General features: G+C 36.4%; 1 protein-coding gene across 1 annotated transcript in view; it reads left to right on the top strand.

Moving 5' to 3' along the window:
• The window catches only part of AKAP7 (A-kinase anchoring protein 7), a gene marked incomplete at both ends in the record, with an annotated part of 85,705 nt that overhangs the window by 13,464 nt on the left and 56,623 nt on the right, over window positions 1-15,618 (top strand). Inside the window, 2 exons of the mRNA XM_080616154.1 lie at window positions 41-201; window positions 12,464-12,576. Coding sequence (XP_080472280.1) covers window positions 41-201; window positions 12,464-12,576 — 274 coding nt within the window. The remainder of the gene's footprint in view (window positions 1-40; window positions 202-12,463; window positions 12,577-15,618) is intronic.

Raw genomic sequence — 15,618 nt, 5'->3', positions numbered from 1 at the left:
TAAACAACTTTCAAATAAATATTTTCTTTCCTCTTGACAGAGCAGTTGGTGCTCTTTCAGACAGCAAGGATTTTATAGAAGATCTCCTGAAAGGAAAAACTGTGGATTTGTCTTTTCAAGGAATTCATCACTTCAAAAATGAAGTTGGATTTGTGAAGTTGGCAGAAAATGATCATACAGCTATACTTAGAGAAATAGCAGGTACAACTTGTCAATCTAGTCTAAATGCTTTAAAAACGTTTTGGCAACCTAGATGAGAATGGAGCACAAAGATAAGTTGGTGCTAATTTAGTCAATATTAATTTACCTTTAACGTCTATAAGGGCTATGTAACAAATTTCCCAGCATAGTTCAAAAGATTATTAATGAATTACAGGCAGTACTGTTCTATGATATCTTTATGTTTAGTAAATGTAAAAAACATAGTAGTTGTAGATGGATATAAAGATTATGTTCTACCTTGTTTTGGTCCAAGTACCATCTGCTGTTTCTCAGCTGATATTTGTACCCCTTTCAATTTGCATATTCATACTTCCTGACTTTGAGAACTGTATCCTTGATACATCTTACATGGCTTGCAAAGTTACATAATCCTCTCATCTGTGTTTATTCTGAATAGAGCACTGAGGGACAGTGATGTTCTTTCATGATCTGGGGAGTCTTTTAAGTTTGCGCTTCCTGCGTGTTACACTATCACTCTTAAATCTCAGTCAATTAATTGTGACTTACCACTCCCACATGTGTAAGCACATATACAGACAGACACGCACACGTGTGTGTATATAGGTGTATGTATGTACTTTGTGCATATGAAATAAATGTAATCATAATGTAATCATAAAATGGACTTTTATTCTTCTGTATAGGTATAAAGTAAAATCTGAGCTTTCTTTGCACCCCTGGAGGATAGGAGGCGTTCAGGAAAAGGACATGACTTGCCTGCCAAAGTTGGATTTGATGCTGCTTTAGCTTGATGATTTTTTAAGGTTTTTTTAAGCAGTTGTGGAATCAGTCTGTGGCTTGTTCAATGTTAATTGCCTTCCTGTAGCAATTAGGAAGTTACTGAAAGATGTGGCAGAAACATGCTGCTATGAGAGCAAACCTCTCAGTTCTGTCTTGCCAGTGGAGCTAAAGCTACTGCCTTTGCCAGTCAGATAAAATGCATCCAAAGATACAGTTCAAGTCATTAGGAGTCTATAAATTAAAAGGAGTATAAATACCATCTGAGAAACAGCTCTCAGTACCTAGACCAAACCAAGGTGGAATTTTTATCTGTCTATGAGTCTATGCTTAAAGTATGTTGTTTACAGATCCTAAATAAAAATTCTCAGAGAACAGTACTGATTGTAATTCATTGGTGTCCTTTAAAACTATCCTGACAATTCCAAGTATTCCTTAGAAAAGTTTCTTTAAAAGAGTTTTTCAGTATTGATGAATTATCTTTTGTGCTGTGAGGAATGTGAGGTCACACCATTTTTTAATAGTGCAATAACCCATATAGGGAGTTTTGCAGAGTAGCAAAGACTGCTGCTGTCACGCTACCTTTTTGCAGTCCAATACAGAGGAAAAATGGGGAAAGTCTTTATTATTAATACAGTCCTTTCTCTAGCAATTCATTAATTTAATTTCTGAAGTGCCTTTAGAAAATACGTAGTATTTTTTAACTTAGGTTTTAAAGAACAGTTGAAGACTGTGAGCTTTTCAGCTTACTAAATTGCTTATACTGTTATTGGAGAATGCTTTATTTGTTTAAGCAGTGCTTGATAGCAGTGTATGTCTAGTATTCAGTATGGTAGAAATGGAATGATTATTAGAGTTCCGGAGAGGCTTCAATTGTCAAATAATCCTATAATTATTCAAGATTGAATCTATGAAGTATTTCTTCAGTCTTTTGGACTTTGCTTCCTCATCCTCATCTTCGAGTTTGTCTTTACATTTCTTTGAGGGTGACAGAATATTGTATGTGTGCTGTTCTATAAACTGAGATAATTAATAAAAGGTATTCCCATTCAGGACCTCTTGTGGAAGGAGATGAATGGTTTTCGTTAGTGACAGAAACTTGATTTTGAGAAGTTTATAATTAAGAACTCCAAAATAATTAATTTGCTAGACATGGAGAGCTAAATATCTTTTTAACTACAGGTAATAAAGGAGTTTGTTATGCATGATTTTCTACACAGCTGAGACTAGTGAACCAGATTCTTATCAAGAATTAGAAAAGAAAAGATGAGGTCAGATTTTGACCTGTTTTTCAGTTTGACAGTCCTTAGTAGACAAATTTGTAGTACAGTTAAATTTAGCAAACAAGCAAACCTATGTTTTCTGTGTAAAGCGTAACTACTGACACTCACTGGTGAGCATTCTTTGCTTGTATTAGAACTACAGCTGTACATCACTATTTTCACAACACTGCTATTTAGTAAAAATGTTCTTATTCCATTGCTAAATTTTGCCGACCCAGCAAAGCATTTCTTGGCTTTAGGCCTGTCCTTCAGTCTCTACACTTCTACAGTGATGTTTGCTTTCTCTGGCTTTAGTTCTGAAACAAGGTAGGAAGCTGAACATTACCAGGAGAAAATGATAAAATGACTGGAGATGTTTAGTGGGCATGACTTTAGGATATGTTGTCTTAACATTTCTTAATGACTGTTGTAACCTAACTTCTGAATTGCTGATGATTTTGGAGTATCTTTTTGTGCCTTCTTGGAAGTGCTGATATTATTTCATAACACATAACCTTTGTGAAAGCAAATTCAGTTTTTATATTGATGCTTTTGCCAGAAGAGAAGACTTTACATCTGTAACTAAGTAACACTGAAGATTATACAAGTGCGTTTCAAAAGTTAGCTTAGTTACACGTCAAATTAGTGGAAAGGCCAGGTATGAGCAGGAAGAAAATGAATACACTGAATAGCTTCTATGTATGTCTTCATTAGATAAAATAGCAAAGCATTTAATGTAAGTAACCTGATAAAAACAGATAATTTCTTATTACATAAACACCCTTCAGGGCAGTGCAGTTTGGAATAGAAAATAATATTAAATGAATCCATGTGAACTCTTCAAAACTGGTGAGGTAAACAACAGAGTTGTTAGGATTCTCTCCCCTTCCCAAGTGTATAGCATGTATAATTCCTTTAGTGTAAGAGTACACTTACAGAGTTCATTGCAACACAGTTTAGTTTGCGTGCAGTTTTTACAAAACATTAGCAGACGGTCCTCTAAGGGCCAAACCTCCCATGGGAAGTGTTGCATTTTGGAGAAAAGAACATGTAGTACTTCCTCTGTGTTGTATGTGACACAATAAATACACCTTCAACATAAAGAATCATATTAGCAGAAATGTGCCATTGAGTTTATTTTCTGTAATACATTTCATTATTAATTCAAAACGGGCTGTATGTCAAAATTATGCCTGGTATTCCTGCTTTGTGGATGGTATCCAGAATAGACAGTTTTAGAGCTGCAGGAGAAAATATTGTAAATTCTTTTCTGCTGGGCTGCTATTGTCAGGATCTTTGTCAAGGTTGCTATTCAGCTCTTCATCTGTACTGTTTTAAGCTTATATATGTTTGACAAATTATCTGTCACAAGTTTATTCTGGCTCCTAGTATGTCTTGCCCTTGATAAAATGTGTCCTTATGAAGCTGCTACTTTAAAACTGAACCTGGCAGGAAGAAAAAGATACATACAGTACTGCCTGCAAGATGTTAATCGTTCTGGTGTTGTTCATATAACAGTAAGGAGAAAACACTTCTGCAGCTGGTTTGATTTTTTTGCAAGACCTAAGTTCAGTTCATTACAGAGTTACTCTTTCGCTACTTCAAGATTATGGTTGGTTTCTGCTGTGCTCTAAGGTGAATTTTGACTTCATGTGTTATTTTGTGTTCAGCGTGAATGTTGTAGGAAAAACATTCGTAATAAGCAATAGAAAAAATATAAAGTTAAATTAGATTATTGTAAGAGTCCATTTAGTTCCATAAACTGTACGGAAGTTTGTTTGATACCAATAACGTCTGAGTGTGGTACAGCATTATAATGGTAAGTGCATGTCTAACACCAATTTAAATGTAAGTTTGCTGGAACCGAAAGTTCAAGAAAAGCAGAGCTAATATGGATCTTCTGTTTGTTGTGATTTGCTAGTTATTTCCCAACAATCAATTAAAAGACATTATCATTATAGAAGTATCTACCAGAAATAGTGCTAAACTGTTATGACAGAAGTTTGAGGAGTATTTTAATCATTCTTTGTCCAAGTCTTTTTAAAAATCCTGAGCTAAAAGCGATGTATACAGTTACAGTGATTTTTTTAAAAGAAGTTTTCATTTCTTGTACTTCGCTATGCTGCAGAGTATTTGAAGGACTGTTGTGGTTTAACCCCAGCTGGAGACTGAGCCCCACACAGCTGCTCACTCACTCACCACTGTTGGGATGGGTAAGAGAATCAGAAAAGTGAGAAAACTCGTGGGTTGAGATACAAATAGTTTAATAGGTAAAGCAAAGCTGTATGCACAAACAAAGCAAAACAAGGAATTCATTCCTCACTTGCCATGGTCAGGCAGGTGTTCAGCCATCCCCAGAACAGCAGGACTTCGTCACGTGTAATGGTTACTTGGGAAGACAAATGCTGTCACTCTGAACATCCCCCGTCCTTCTTCTTCCCCCAGTTTTATGTGCTGAGCATGAACATCATATGGTATGGAATATCCCTGTGATCACCTCTCTCACAGCTCTCAGTGATCTGTCTCAGCTGTGTCCCTTCCTAACTTCTTGTGTACCCCCAGCCTACTTGCTGGTGGGGTGGGGTGAGAAGCAGAAAAGGCCTTGACTCTGTAAGCACTGCTCAGCAATAACGAAAACATCCCTGAGTTATCAGCTCCGTTTACAGCACAAATTCAAAACATAGCCCCATGCAAGCTACTACGAAGAAAATTAACTACCCCAGCCAAAACCAGCACAAGTACTAAGTGAATTTGGAAAAGGTAATGGATTGTTTGGCTTCAGTTTTCATTTTGGTTATTATATTGTGAATGCTGTTTGAAGCTGATGAAAGTGAATAAGTGAATCCTGCTTTTTTTACCCACAGATTTGCAGATTTTGATTTTCTGGATGAATGATGCTTGTTGTGGTATGACCATGAGGGGGAGCTTGTATTTCATGAATAAAAAAGTTACGTTTCTGTTTATGCAGATAATTATTTCCTTTGCGTTTGGTCCCTTGTTTTTAAAAAATGTTGATTTGTTGGGTCAAGTGTTTTAAAGGAATGCACCGGACAGAATACAGTACACCTAACTAGTAATTTCCTTTAGTTTTATATAAATGACATTTAGTTCAATTTCACTAAATGGATTTTCCTAACAGCCCATACTGGAGAGACAAATGGAAAGTGAGTCGTACTGCCCATTTTCTCTAGGTACATTACAGCTTTACTCAAGCATATACTGGCATTGCCACCATAGCAAAACAGTCTGGCCCTTTTTGTTGCGCTGGGAATTTGTGCAGCCACAAGGTGAATTCAGCTGCGGTTAAATTAATGTTTCTACCTTTGCCAGCTAATTTTTAACCTATTCACAGTTTTGCAGTGCAGTTCACTGAATAGCTACATGACTGTTGGCACAGAAGATAGGAGCAGGAGCAGGCTTGGGGCTGGAGAGGACTAGTATGTTTTGGCAAGGATGGTGGTTTATGAGCTTCTTTAAAAATTATGAAACCACATGTTTAGCATCTGTTTTAGGGTGAGTTACATTGCCCTGACTTCAGAGAGCCTAAGGAAATAGTTTAGTTCAGTTAATTTAGTTCACTTTAGTTCCAGATGGCTGAAACTAAGATAAATTGAGTTTGCCTCTTGTCAGTTATTAAGTCATTTCACTTGACAGAAAAATTCAGAACTTAAAACTGTTGTAATTTTCCATTAAAACAACTGATTTGCACAAAGTGAACAAAAAGCTGCCAGTCCAAATCCAGTTACAAATAACAAATGTACAAATGACCGTCAACATTAGAAATGTACTGCTGTGACATGTTTGATTTTCTTCTAGTCCATGTGCCATTAGTTACAGTTTCCACTAATGTGTATAGCAGAACTTCACTGGGTTCATCCTAGAAATTTGGCTCCATCCACAGCAAGAAGTGAAGCATGCTCTCAAGTAGAAAGTTGCAATGTTCTGCTGTCTCAAGAATATAATTTTCTGTGCCAGCAAATATATATCTACTGTGTTGTGTGATGAATATAACCAGCAGGAAAAAAAAAAACCAAAACCCACTCCAAATCAATAAAAGATGTGATTTGTCTGTATAATGGCATTTTCAGCAAGGTACAGAGAGGATAGATTCCCCTACAAGGGGAAGAGTATGGGTATGTAAAATATATGAAACAAACTAACGATGTCCATGCCTGGCTCTGAATCTGCCATTTAATTTCTCCTTGATTGTTTATTATGAGATGTGTTTGTTAACATCCCTCTGTACAGAACAAATACGCTGATCTGGTTAAAGGCCAGTAAGCACAGCTGTATTATTTAATGAAACAGGATGTGTTGTTCACTATGTTCTTTGCCTTCATTCCTCTAAAACAGTCACTAATGATCTCCACGTTTGGGTCTTTTTAATGCTAAAAATGTAAAGGATGGAACTCCGAAAGCAAGAATAGCAAATGCTTTTAAATTTTTGTTTACGTTCTTCATATTTTTTGCTGCCAAACATTGAATAACAATAACTCTGATAAATGCCTCATTAAAATGAAGTGATAAGATATGGTTTTTGTGATTTAAAAGATGGTACTCTCACACACTTCTTTTTGTGATTGCAACAAACTTTTAGGATGTATTGGAACAGATTAAAGCCAGTAAAAGAACTAACTTTTAGGTAACCAACTTTTTAGGTAGCATCAAGAAATGCTACCTAAGTTTCTGTTTCAGTCTAGCACTTTGAGCCTTCACATTATCATTGTCTGTCTTGTAAGGCTTACCTTACATACTGACATCCATGCACAAAGTGGGGATTGCTTGGTCCAGCTGTTCCTTGGATTTTACTTTATGAATTGAATGAGCACATCTTTCTTCTATATGTATGTATGGTAACGGAAACGGAACCCATGCATTCTGCTGATGCATGTTTGAAATAATCATATATCTCACTGATACATGATAGTGGTGTGATACAGTGGCAACTCACTGTGGAAAAGCCCAAGTAATAAAGAACAAAATAGCAGTGGAAGAATCATTAAGAAATTGGCTTGGCTCTGTTTTACGTTTTGGCACATTAAAAAGCTGTTACTTTGATGTTGCTTTGGCACAGTAAAGCTAACAACTAGAGAACTGCTAGTACTGAGAGGGAGAAAAAATACCCAGTTTTCATATGAAGAGATGAGAAACAAGGCCTTTCCTTTTCTTACATCCTGTGGATAAAAATCACCAGCACAGGAGGTAGTGACTGGCCCTGGTTTAGCCACCTTTTTTTTTTTCATCAGAGATTGGGGATTGCTGAGGTGCTCAGGAGTCAGTAGTTTTTGACAGGCAGAAGCCAGGGACATTCTCCACGCTGATCCTATCCTTCATAACGGTCTGAATAGTAGGATCGTAGAAATAGTTGGGTTGGAAGGGACCTTCAAAGGACATCCAGTCCAACTCCCCTGCAATGAGCAGGAACATCTTCAGCTAGATCATAGTACAGAGTTTGGTGCTTGATGCAGCCTTTGATTGTATATTATATATTTGAATATATACTGTATATTTCAAGCATAACATGATATCTAGGATATACATCTTTAATTTGGGGTGGTCACCTCTGATGACATATAGTTGAGGTCGTGCTAAATATTAGCATCAGCATTATTCTCAGTGCTATTAGGAAAGAAAGGATGACCAGAAGACCTTCTTTGTCAACCCCAAACTTCTGCTGTAAGCCAACAGAATACTCTTAAAAATGAAGAACTTAAAAAATTTAACACAGCTTAACTTGAGTTACAATTATAGAATCATAGGATCATAGAATAGTTAGGGTTGGAAAGGACCTTAAGATCATCTAGTTCCAACCCCCCTGCCATGGGCAGGGACACCTCACACTAAACCATGCCACCCAAGGCCTCATCCAACCTGGCCTTGAACACCGCCAGGGATGGAGCATTCACAACCTCCCTGGGCAACCCATTCCAGTGCCTCACCACCCTCTCAGTAAAGAATTTCTTCCTTATATCCAATCTAAACTTCCCCTGTTTCAGTTTGAACCCGTTACCCCTTGTCCTGTCACTACAGTCCCTGATGAATAGTCCCTCCCCAGCATCCTTGTAGGCCGCCTTCAGATACTGGAAGGCTGCTATGAGGTCTCCACGCAGCCTTCTCTTCTCCAGGGTGAACAGCCCCAATTTTCTCAGCCTATCTTCATACAGAAGGTGCTCCAGTCCCCTGATCATCCTCGTGGCCCTCCTCTGGACTTGTTCCAACAGTTCCATGTTCTTTTTATGTTGAGGACACCAGTTACCAATGTTTGGCTTTTCTTGTGTTCCAAGTGTGAAGTCCAAAATTTGTTACTAAAGGGACAGAATACCTTTTCTAAATTCTAAACGTTTTGAGGGAACATTTCCTAGTGACAAGCAGAAATTAATAGACTGGAAGAAAACGTACACACATTGCAGTTTTCTGTATCTCATGAAATCTTGGAAAAGAAAGATGGCCTTTTGTATTGTGGAATATGGCTCAATGTGCAATTTTTTCCATTAGTCATTCTGTATTAATCTAGCTGTTGAATTTTTGAGCCTTTCCAGTATGTAATAGTTCTGAGTAAGTTTCATGTATCACATTTCAAGTCTAATTATGGGGAAACAGTTGTATAATGGATTTAGCTGCATCCAGTGTAAGAGAGGCAGATGACATTCAGTAATTTTGACATTATAAAAATAAGGTACAAAATGGTATTGCAGAGTACTTCAGATTGCATGAAAAACAGTCTGAAAGCTGTCCAAAAATTTGTTCCAGGAAGTCAGTGAGCTTGTAAAAATAGCCTTGACTTTTCTAGGGTATTCTTGAAGTTACAAACATTGTGCGTCCTGAGACTAATAAAGGAAAACACAGATCTTGTTTGATTTTTCTGTCTAGCTAGTAATGATGATGAGTGGGGAAAGATGGTAGATCCTTGTTTGTTAAGACCCATGGGCATTGTCTGTCTATGACTTGTCATTGGCCTTTAATTTCTTTCAGTTCGGGCAATCCCTGTTATAAACTTTAACCTTCCTGTATTTGCTCAGTCTTCACTTTCATGCTGTCCCATAAGTCTGGAACTTTCTCTTGCCCACAGCATCCATCCTTCCTCCCCATTTATTTTAAACCTTTCTTGTGGCCACTTCTTCAAAATGCTGCGTGCCTATTAATAGTATTGCATTATCTTTTAACCTTCGTGTACTGCCAGGAAAACATTTCACTTTGTTTCTCCTCTCCCTCCCCACTCTCTTCCCCCATCTACGCAGATTTTTTTCTATTTTCATTATCTTAGAAGAAGGAAACATTGTGCTAATTATGTTTCCAAGTCACCTTTCCAGTAAAATGTCACACTTTCCCCAAGTGTCAAAAACTGCAGAACTGGAGATATTTATAGTACCAGCAAGTGTGGCTGATCTTCTGAGCCTGTGATGTTTAGGATAACTATGCCATGACAAAACTGTGTGAGAACTTTGATCATCATGAGAACATATGTGGACACATGCACATAGACACATAAATTTATTAAACCTAAAACTGCAATCTCTCCCTGAAATTATGCTTTCCTTCCTCTGACAGTTTTTTTATTGTTTTTTCTTGATTGGAATTGCCAGGTATGAAAAAAAAGATGAATTTAGAAAGATAAATAGAAGCAGCCATTGAACAAAGCTATTCTGTACAAAATTAAGACATGCGGGCCATGTGGTTGCTGTCCCCCTGTAACACATGTTTACAGTGCCATATAATCAGTCTACCTCATTGAGAACCCTGGATTTAAAATCCTGTGATCAGATGCACATTGGCAAACCACTGGTCTGACCCTAAGTTCTTACTGGGGTAAGGGGACACCCTCAAAGGCGCAAATCTTCCCGAGCAGAGATCTTAATTGCAGATTGGGAGATAAGGCACTGCATGGTATAAGACACGATGGCAGAAAGAATTTGATCTTTTAGGGGAGAAAAAAAGACTACAATCCACAAGACTGAGCCAGAATACCACAGGGTAGCATAAACCTGGTTTTGGTAAGACTAATCCTTTGCTGCAACAACAAAGTCAATGAGTCCCCAAATTATACAGTTCAGAAATCCAAACACAGGGACCAGAAAATGGCTTTGTTACTGATAATTTCAGTTTTACATAAATGTAGGGTTTTATTAGCTTACCAACATCAGAAAATAAGCAGGCTGTTAGATGCATGGAAATACGTGCACACCATAACTAAATGACTTAATTTGAACTTCTGTGTCTCAGTTTGAAGAAGTAGCAAACATTTATTTGTAGTCTTCTATTTTGATATGTTAATGAAGTTGTTTAGAAGCATTTGTGTGCAGAGCTGCATAATAGCTTAATGGGTCTTCAGTTTAAATTTAGAAATGTTCCCCACAGGCACAATTGTAAAATAATACAAGTAGGTAAGCTGTACTTGTGGATAGATATATAGCTGTATTTACAGATAAATGGTAGGCCTACCCATCTAGGTATGTAGTCTGTAGATTTAGATATATAGGTCTATAGATCTGTATAGCAGTTATGCTTGGCTGTACATATATATGTACTTGAGGCAGCAGGTAGAGAGAGAGAATGGGCATCAACTGAAGCAGAGGAAGGTCCCTCTGAACATTAAGAAACACATTTTTACTGTGAGAGTGACCAAGCACTGGCACAGGTTGCCTAGGGAGATTGTGGAGTCTCCGTCCTTGGAGATATGCAAAACCCATCAAGACATAGTCCTGGGCAGCTGGCTGTAGGTGGCCCTGCTTGAGCAGGGGGGTTGGACCAGATGTCCTCTGGAGATCTCTTCCCATTTTAACTGTTGTGGTAGGTTTTATCAGCATCTGCCACGATAACATGACCCCTGTTACTAAATCCTTCACTAGTTTTAATCTGTTTGTCCTTTCAGCATCCTGTGAGTTAGAATAAAAAGTTGGGCTAATACTTTTTAGTAAAATATGTTAGCATCTTTGAAGTGGGGAGTGATGTTAAAAGAGAATTTTCAAGTGGGCCTGTGTAAAAGGTGGCATTTGGGTCTTTGGTTTCCTTGGCTGCTTTCAGAATCCCAACTTTTGCATAGCCTATGGAGCCTAAGGTTATAAATCATACACGGCAGAGAAGGTGAAGTGAATTTTGATCTCCAGGTCTCAAATGAATGTTCTGAGCTGCTTCTAGAACTTTTCTGTTGCAAAGTGATGCTTAAGCTTATAAAATCTATTCTTAAGTGTGATGTCAAAGTAGCTCACTTAAATAGTTGCTGTAGAAAACAAAAAATGGTAAGAGTAAGGATTCTGGAATGATGTGCTACAGAAGCAGAGCTGGCAGACTTATGCTAGCCAGCTTTATGTGCCTGTATTCCCATTCCTTGAGCCTTCCTCTTTTTTTTCTTATTCAGCCAGCTATGCTGTTCACTTTGCAGTGTAACGTATTTTCTTCCAGCTGGGAGAATAAAGCACCAGATCTTTCTGTTACAGTTGAACTGTCAAGCCAAATAAATAACACACTTAAATGCAAATAGATAGTTATGGTAAGGGTTGATTAAATTCATGTGATAGGATTGATTATTTTTTCCCCTATTTCGATTTTAGTTCAAGGATAGTGTGAGACAGCTAGACCTACAGCTGCTGGAAAATTGGAAGTTGTACTTACAAGGAAAAAAAAAGGGGTTTAAGATTTTTCTGTATGCAGATAAATGTATACATTCAAAACAGTAAATTAGCTTGGAAGACAGCAGTGAAGCATAAAAAAAGCCCAGCAAACAAAAAGCATCAGCATACCTGGTATGTTCTCTAATTCTGCCATGTAAATCCACGGCAAGAACTCTGAGCTTTCAGTTTCAGATTTCCTTTGGTCTGAGTGAGAGGTTACCCAAATACACATACTACAATTCACCACAGAATAGTGTTTTTGAAGAGAGACAATTCTGTTAGATACTCTGAGTTTTCCTGGAGTTTCCAAAGCTTCCAGTGAGAGTACCTCCTGAACAGTTCTGTCATGTTCCTACTTTGGTAGCAAAAGCAGACAGCATGGACAGCTTTCTACTTGCCCTTATTTCAGTAAAGCCAAATTTGTGACCTATATTAACTGCAAATATAAGACCATTTTCCATGTGAAGTAATAGGTACATTGAAAGTTAACTAGAAATTTTTCTGTGTTTTAAAGTACTCATCATCTTGTTTCTTCTATGTAGAGTGGCTGTAACTCATATTACAGTTGAAAGCACATTTTTAAGCATTCTGTCATGGAACATCTTTGTACCTCTACATTTTTTCTCCTCTCAGAGACTATGAAGAAGATATTTCAAGAAAAGGGCATCTTGGCAGGAGAAGAAAGAGATTTTAAACCACATCTGACCTTCATGAAGTTGTCAAAATCCACACCACTACGTAAGCAGGTGAGCTCACATTTCACACAGCTCAGCAGAAATCTAGGAACTTTTAATTTGGAGTTGAACAAAGGGGTTGCTTATGCAATAGCATCATACTTTCTACTTTGTAACCAGCTGAAGAGGTAAGATTTTATAATACTGGGGTTTTAAAGATGAAAATAATCAGTACATCTATCATACATCTGTACTTTACCACTCTTGATATTCTCAGTACTATTTTCTATTTTTGTTAGGCAAGACCACAGGATGAAAGTACTTGTTCAAAATTACAGAATTATTATGAGGGTGTAGATTATATGTATGCAGTTTGTTCGGATATTTTTGTTTTCTTCCTGTATTGGAGGAAATAAGCTAATAAACAGTGGAATTTGTATTATGCATAATAGGCAGACTGTCAGTTCAGTCTGTTGAATATGGTTTGGTGAATTTCAGAGTAGGGATAAAACACATCTTGTATAGTCTCTCTTGAAGGTAGTTATTTCCTGCCTATTTATTAGCTTTTTTTAAAAAATACACAAATACATTAAAGTAGATGGTGATGATAACTATATAGAGCAATACTAGTGTATCTAGGATTTTATTGCATACTAATTTAACAGAAATACTGTATTATTTAACATAAGGTATACCTCCTTTTTTTTTTTTTCTGACATTATATAGAATGTTTTACGTGATCCTTTAACATTGACCAGGAAAATAATTTCCAGGAAAAAAAAATTAAATAAGTATTGAAGTACATAATGTAAATATTTTGAAGTTTTTTTTTTCTTTAAGTATTAAAGAAAAATACTTAAAAATTTCATTAGAAATAACTCTAAAATGCTGAAGATGCACATTTTAATTTAGTACTGTGAAATCAGTTGAAAGAAAGTGGTGAGATTTGAGAAACTTCAAGAGCACACATACCTGATCTGAAACAGAAATAAGGACTTTTCCACAAGTTGTAGGTGGTATATTATAGCTACTAAATTTGTAAGCTCAGATAAGCTTTTGCTTGTGTTAGCAGTTGTTAACACTCATTTTAAAAATCCACAGCTCTTCTACAGTATTGGCTGCTCAGTAATTTAACTCTTCGGTTAAAACATCTGAGAAAGCCAGGGTGGGGGTTTTGCTGTTCTGTTTCTTGGTTGTTTTTGGGGGGCTGTTTTTTTGTTTTGTTTATATTTATCTACCTTGCATGAGCTATTAGTCAGGGTGCATACTTTCTGTGTTTTCTGATGTTTACTACTGCTGACAGAACCAGGTCAGTGTCATTCCAAATCATCTTCCTTAGTCCTCCATAATGCTGGATAATGCAGCAGCTATGGTTTTATAAAGATACACTGTATAGAAACATACCATGTTTCTATAAATAAATCTGTAAATTTTCCTCTTTTCAATCCACTGTCAGGCATAAGCATTGGTCTTTGCTATCTTTTGTTTTATTGTATTTGTGCCTTTAGTGAGATAGTTTTATGCATTTACAGAAAATAATAACATGAAACAAAAAGAATAACTATTTTGTAATATATTTTACTATAATGTCTAATTGCATTTTCAGATCATACAACAGTATGAAAAACAAGAAAGGGGGAGTGAATGAAGATTACATGAGAAAGCATAAAAAAGAGCAAATAGAACAAAGTAGTTGAGTATAGTTCACAGCTACTGCTTTATAACTATATTAATATTTTTTTAATGTAAGTTTCCTTATTTGAATCAATACTCTATTAAGCAGTTCTCCTCATAATGGTATCTAAAGCCCACGAAAGTTATCTTTGAAAAGAAAAATAACCTGTTTTTAAAACCTTAATATAGCTAAAAGAATTTTTGAAGTGCCTGTATTCTGAAAAGATTTTAACTTTCCCAAACTGTTAATGATATTTACAAAGCAAAGAATTTGAGAATCTAAAATTAGTAAATATCTTAAGAAATCACCTTTCCACTTTGAAGGCACAACATTAAGCTAAAAATGGTAAATGCAAAAACCATGGAAACAGCCATTAATAAAGGATAAGAATGTGAAATAAAGTGGTTTAGAGAAGAGCTGTCTGGGTTACTATACTCCCTTCAGCTTCTCAGGTTAAAGAACCTACTCAGAAGTGGGAGCAGCTCATTCTTCAGGCTTAGTTGGGCAATTCTGAGATCAAATGTGCCACTGAAAACTTCCCCAAAATAAGGAGGTACAGTGTGCTTCTCAGTGTCCTTGTGGATGGAAGTAAATGGATGTAATTTACTTGCACATGTTCAGCTTTCAGTTGTTTGAATGATAAGAATCTTGAATTAGCGTCATCTTCTATTCAAAGAACGTAATGAAATACAATGAAAGAAGCAACTGGAGTTTTGCACTTGAAGATAACATTTCTGTTCCTGCTTCTTTCCCTAGCCTGCTGTGTGGTCACAGGTTTGTCACAACCCGTGTGGTTTTCATTCGTCCAACTGCTGTTTACCTTAGGGCATGTTGTGAGGCACACTTGATAAATGCTGTATGATGTTTGGATATCCTTTGATATACCTAGTCCTGCCAGAACTGCAGATACTGTGAAATGGATTTCATAAGTAGAAGATGACTGACAGCTAAATTACTTTGATAGCATCTGCTTAATTAGTATGGAGCATATCCTTAGCCTATACAGTGGTTGACAAGAAAAAATACCAAAAAGTATAATTTATGAATACTTAATGTATCATATTCTTCTGTACAGTATATCTTTAGAATGCTGTATGTATAATTAGTAAAAGAGAATATATTAGTGAGAAAAATCCATTTGTATTTACAACACTTACAAGTGTTGTACATAGCCTTATTCACTATTACAGTCAGCTTCAACAGTGACATCATAGGATGCTAGGTACTATTTTGGAGACAGTATTATTATGATAGCACTGGAAATAGCAATAACTGCATGATTCAGTTATTTATTCTTGTATTTTTTAATGTAAATTATGTAAAATTTTTGCCACTATCATAGTTTCATATAGAGATAACAAGTTATTTAATAAGTCATTTAATAACAATAATACTAGCAATAGTAATAATAATAGTAATAATAATAATTCTTTCATCAT

The sequence above is a fragment of the Psittacula echo genome, assembly GCF_963264785.1.
Source record: "Psittacula echo genome assembly, chromosome: 4".
Taxonomy (NCBI): Eukaryota; Metazoa; Chordata; class Aves; order Psittaciformes; family Psittacidae; genus Psittacula; species Psittacula echo.
Note: the sequence above shows the minus strand (reverse complement) of the source record. Positions and strands in the feature narration are given on the sequence as shown.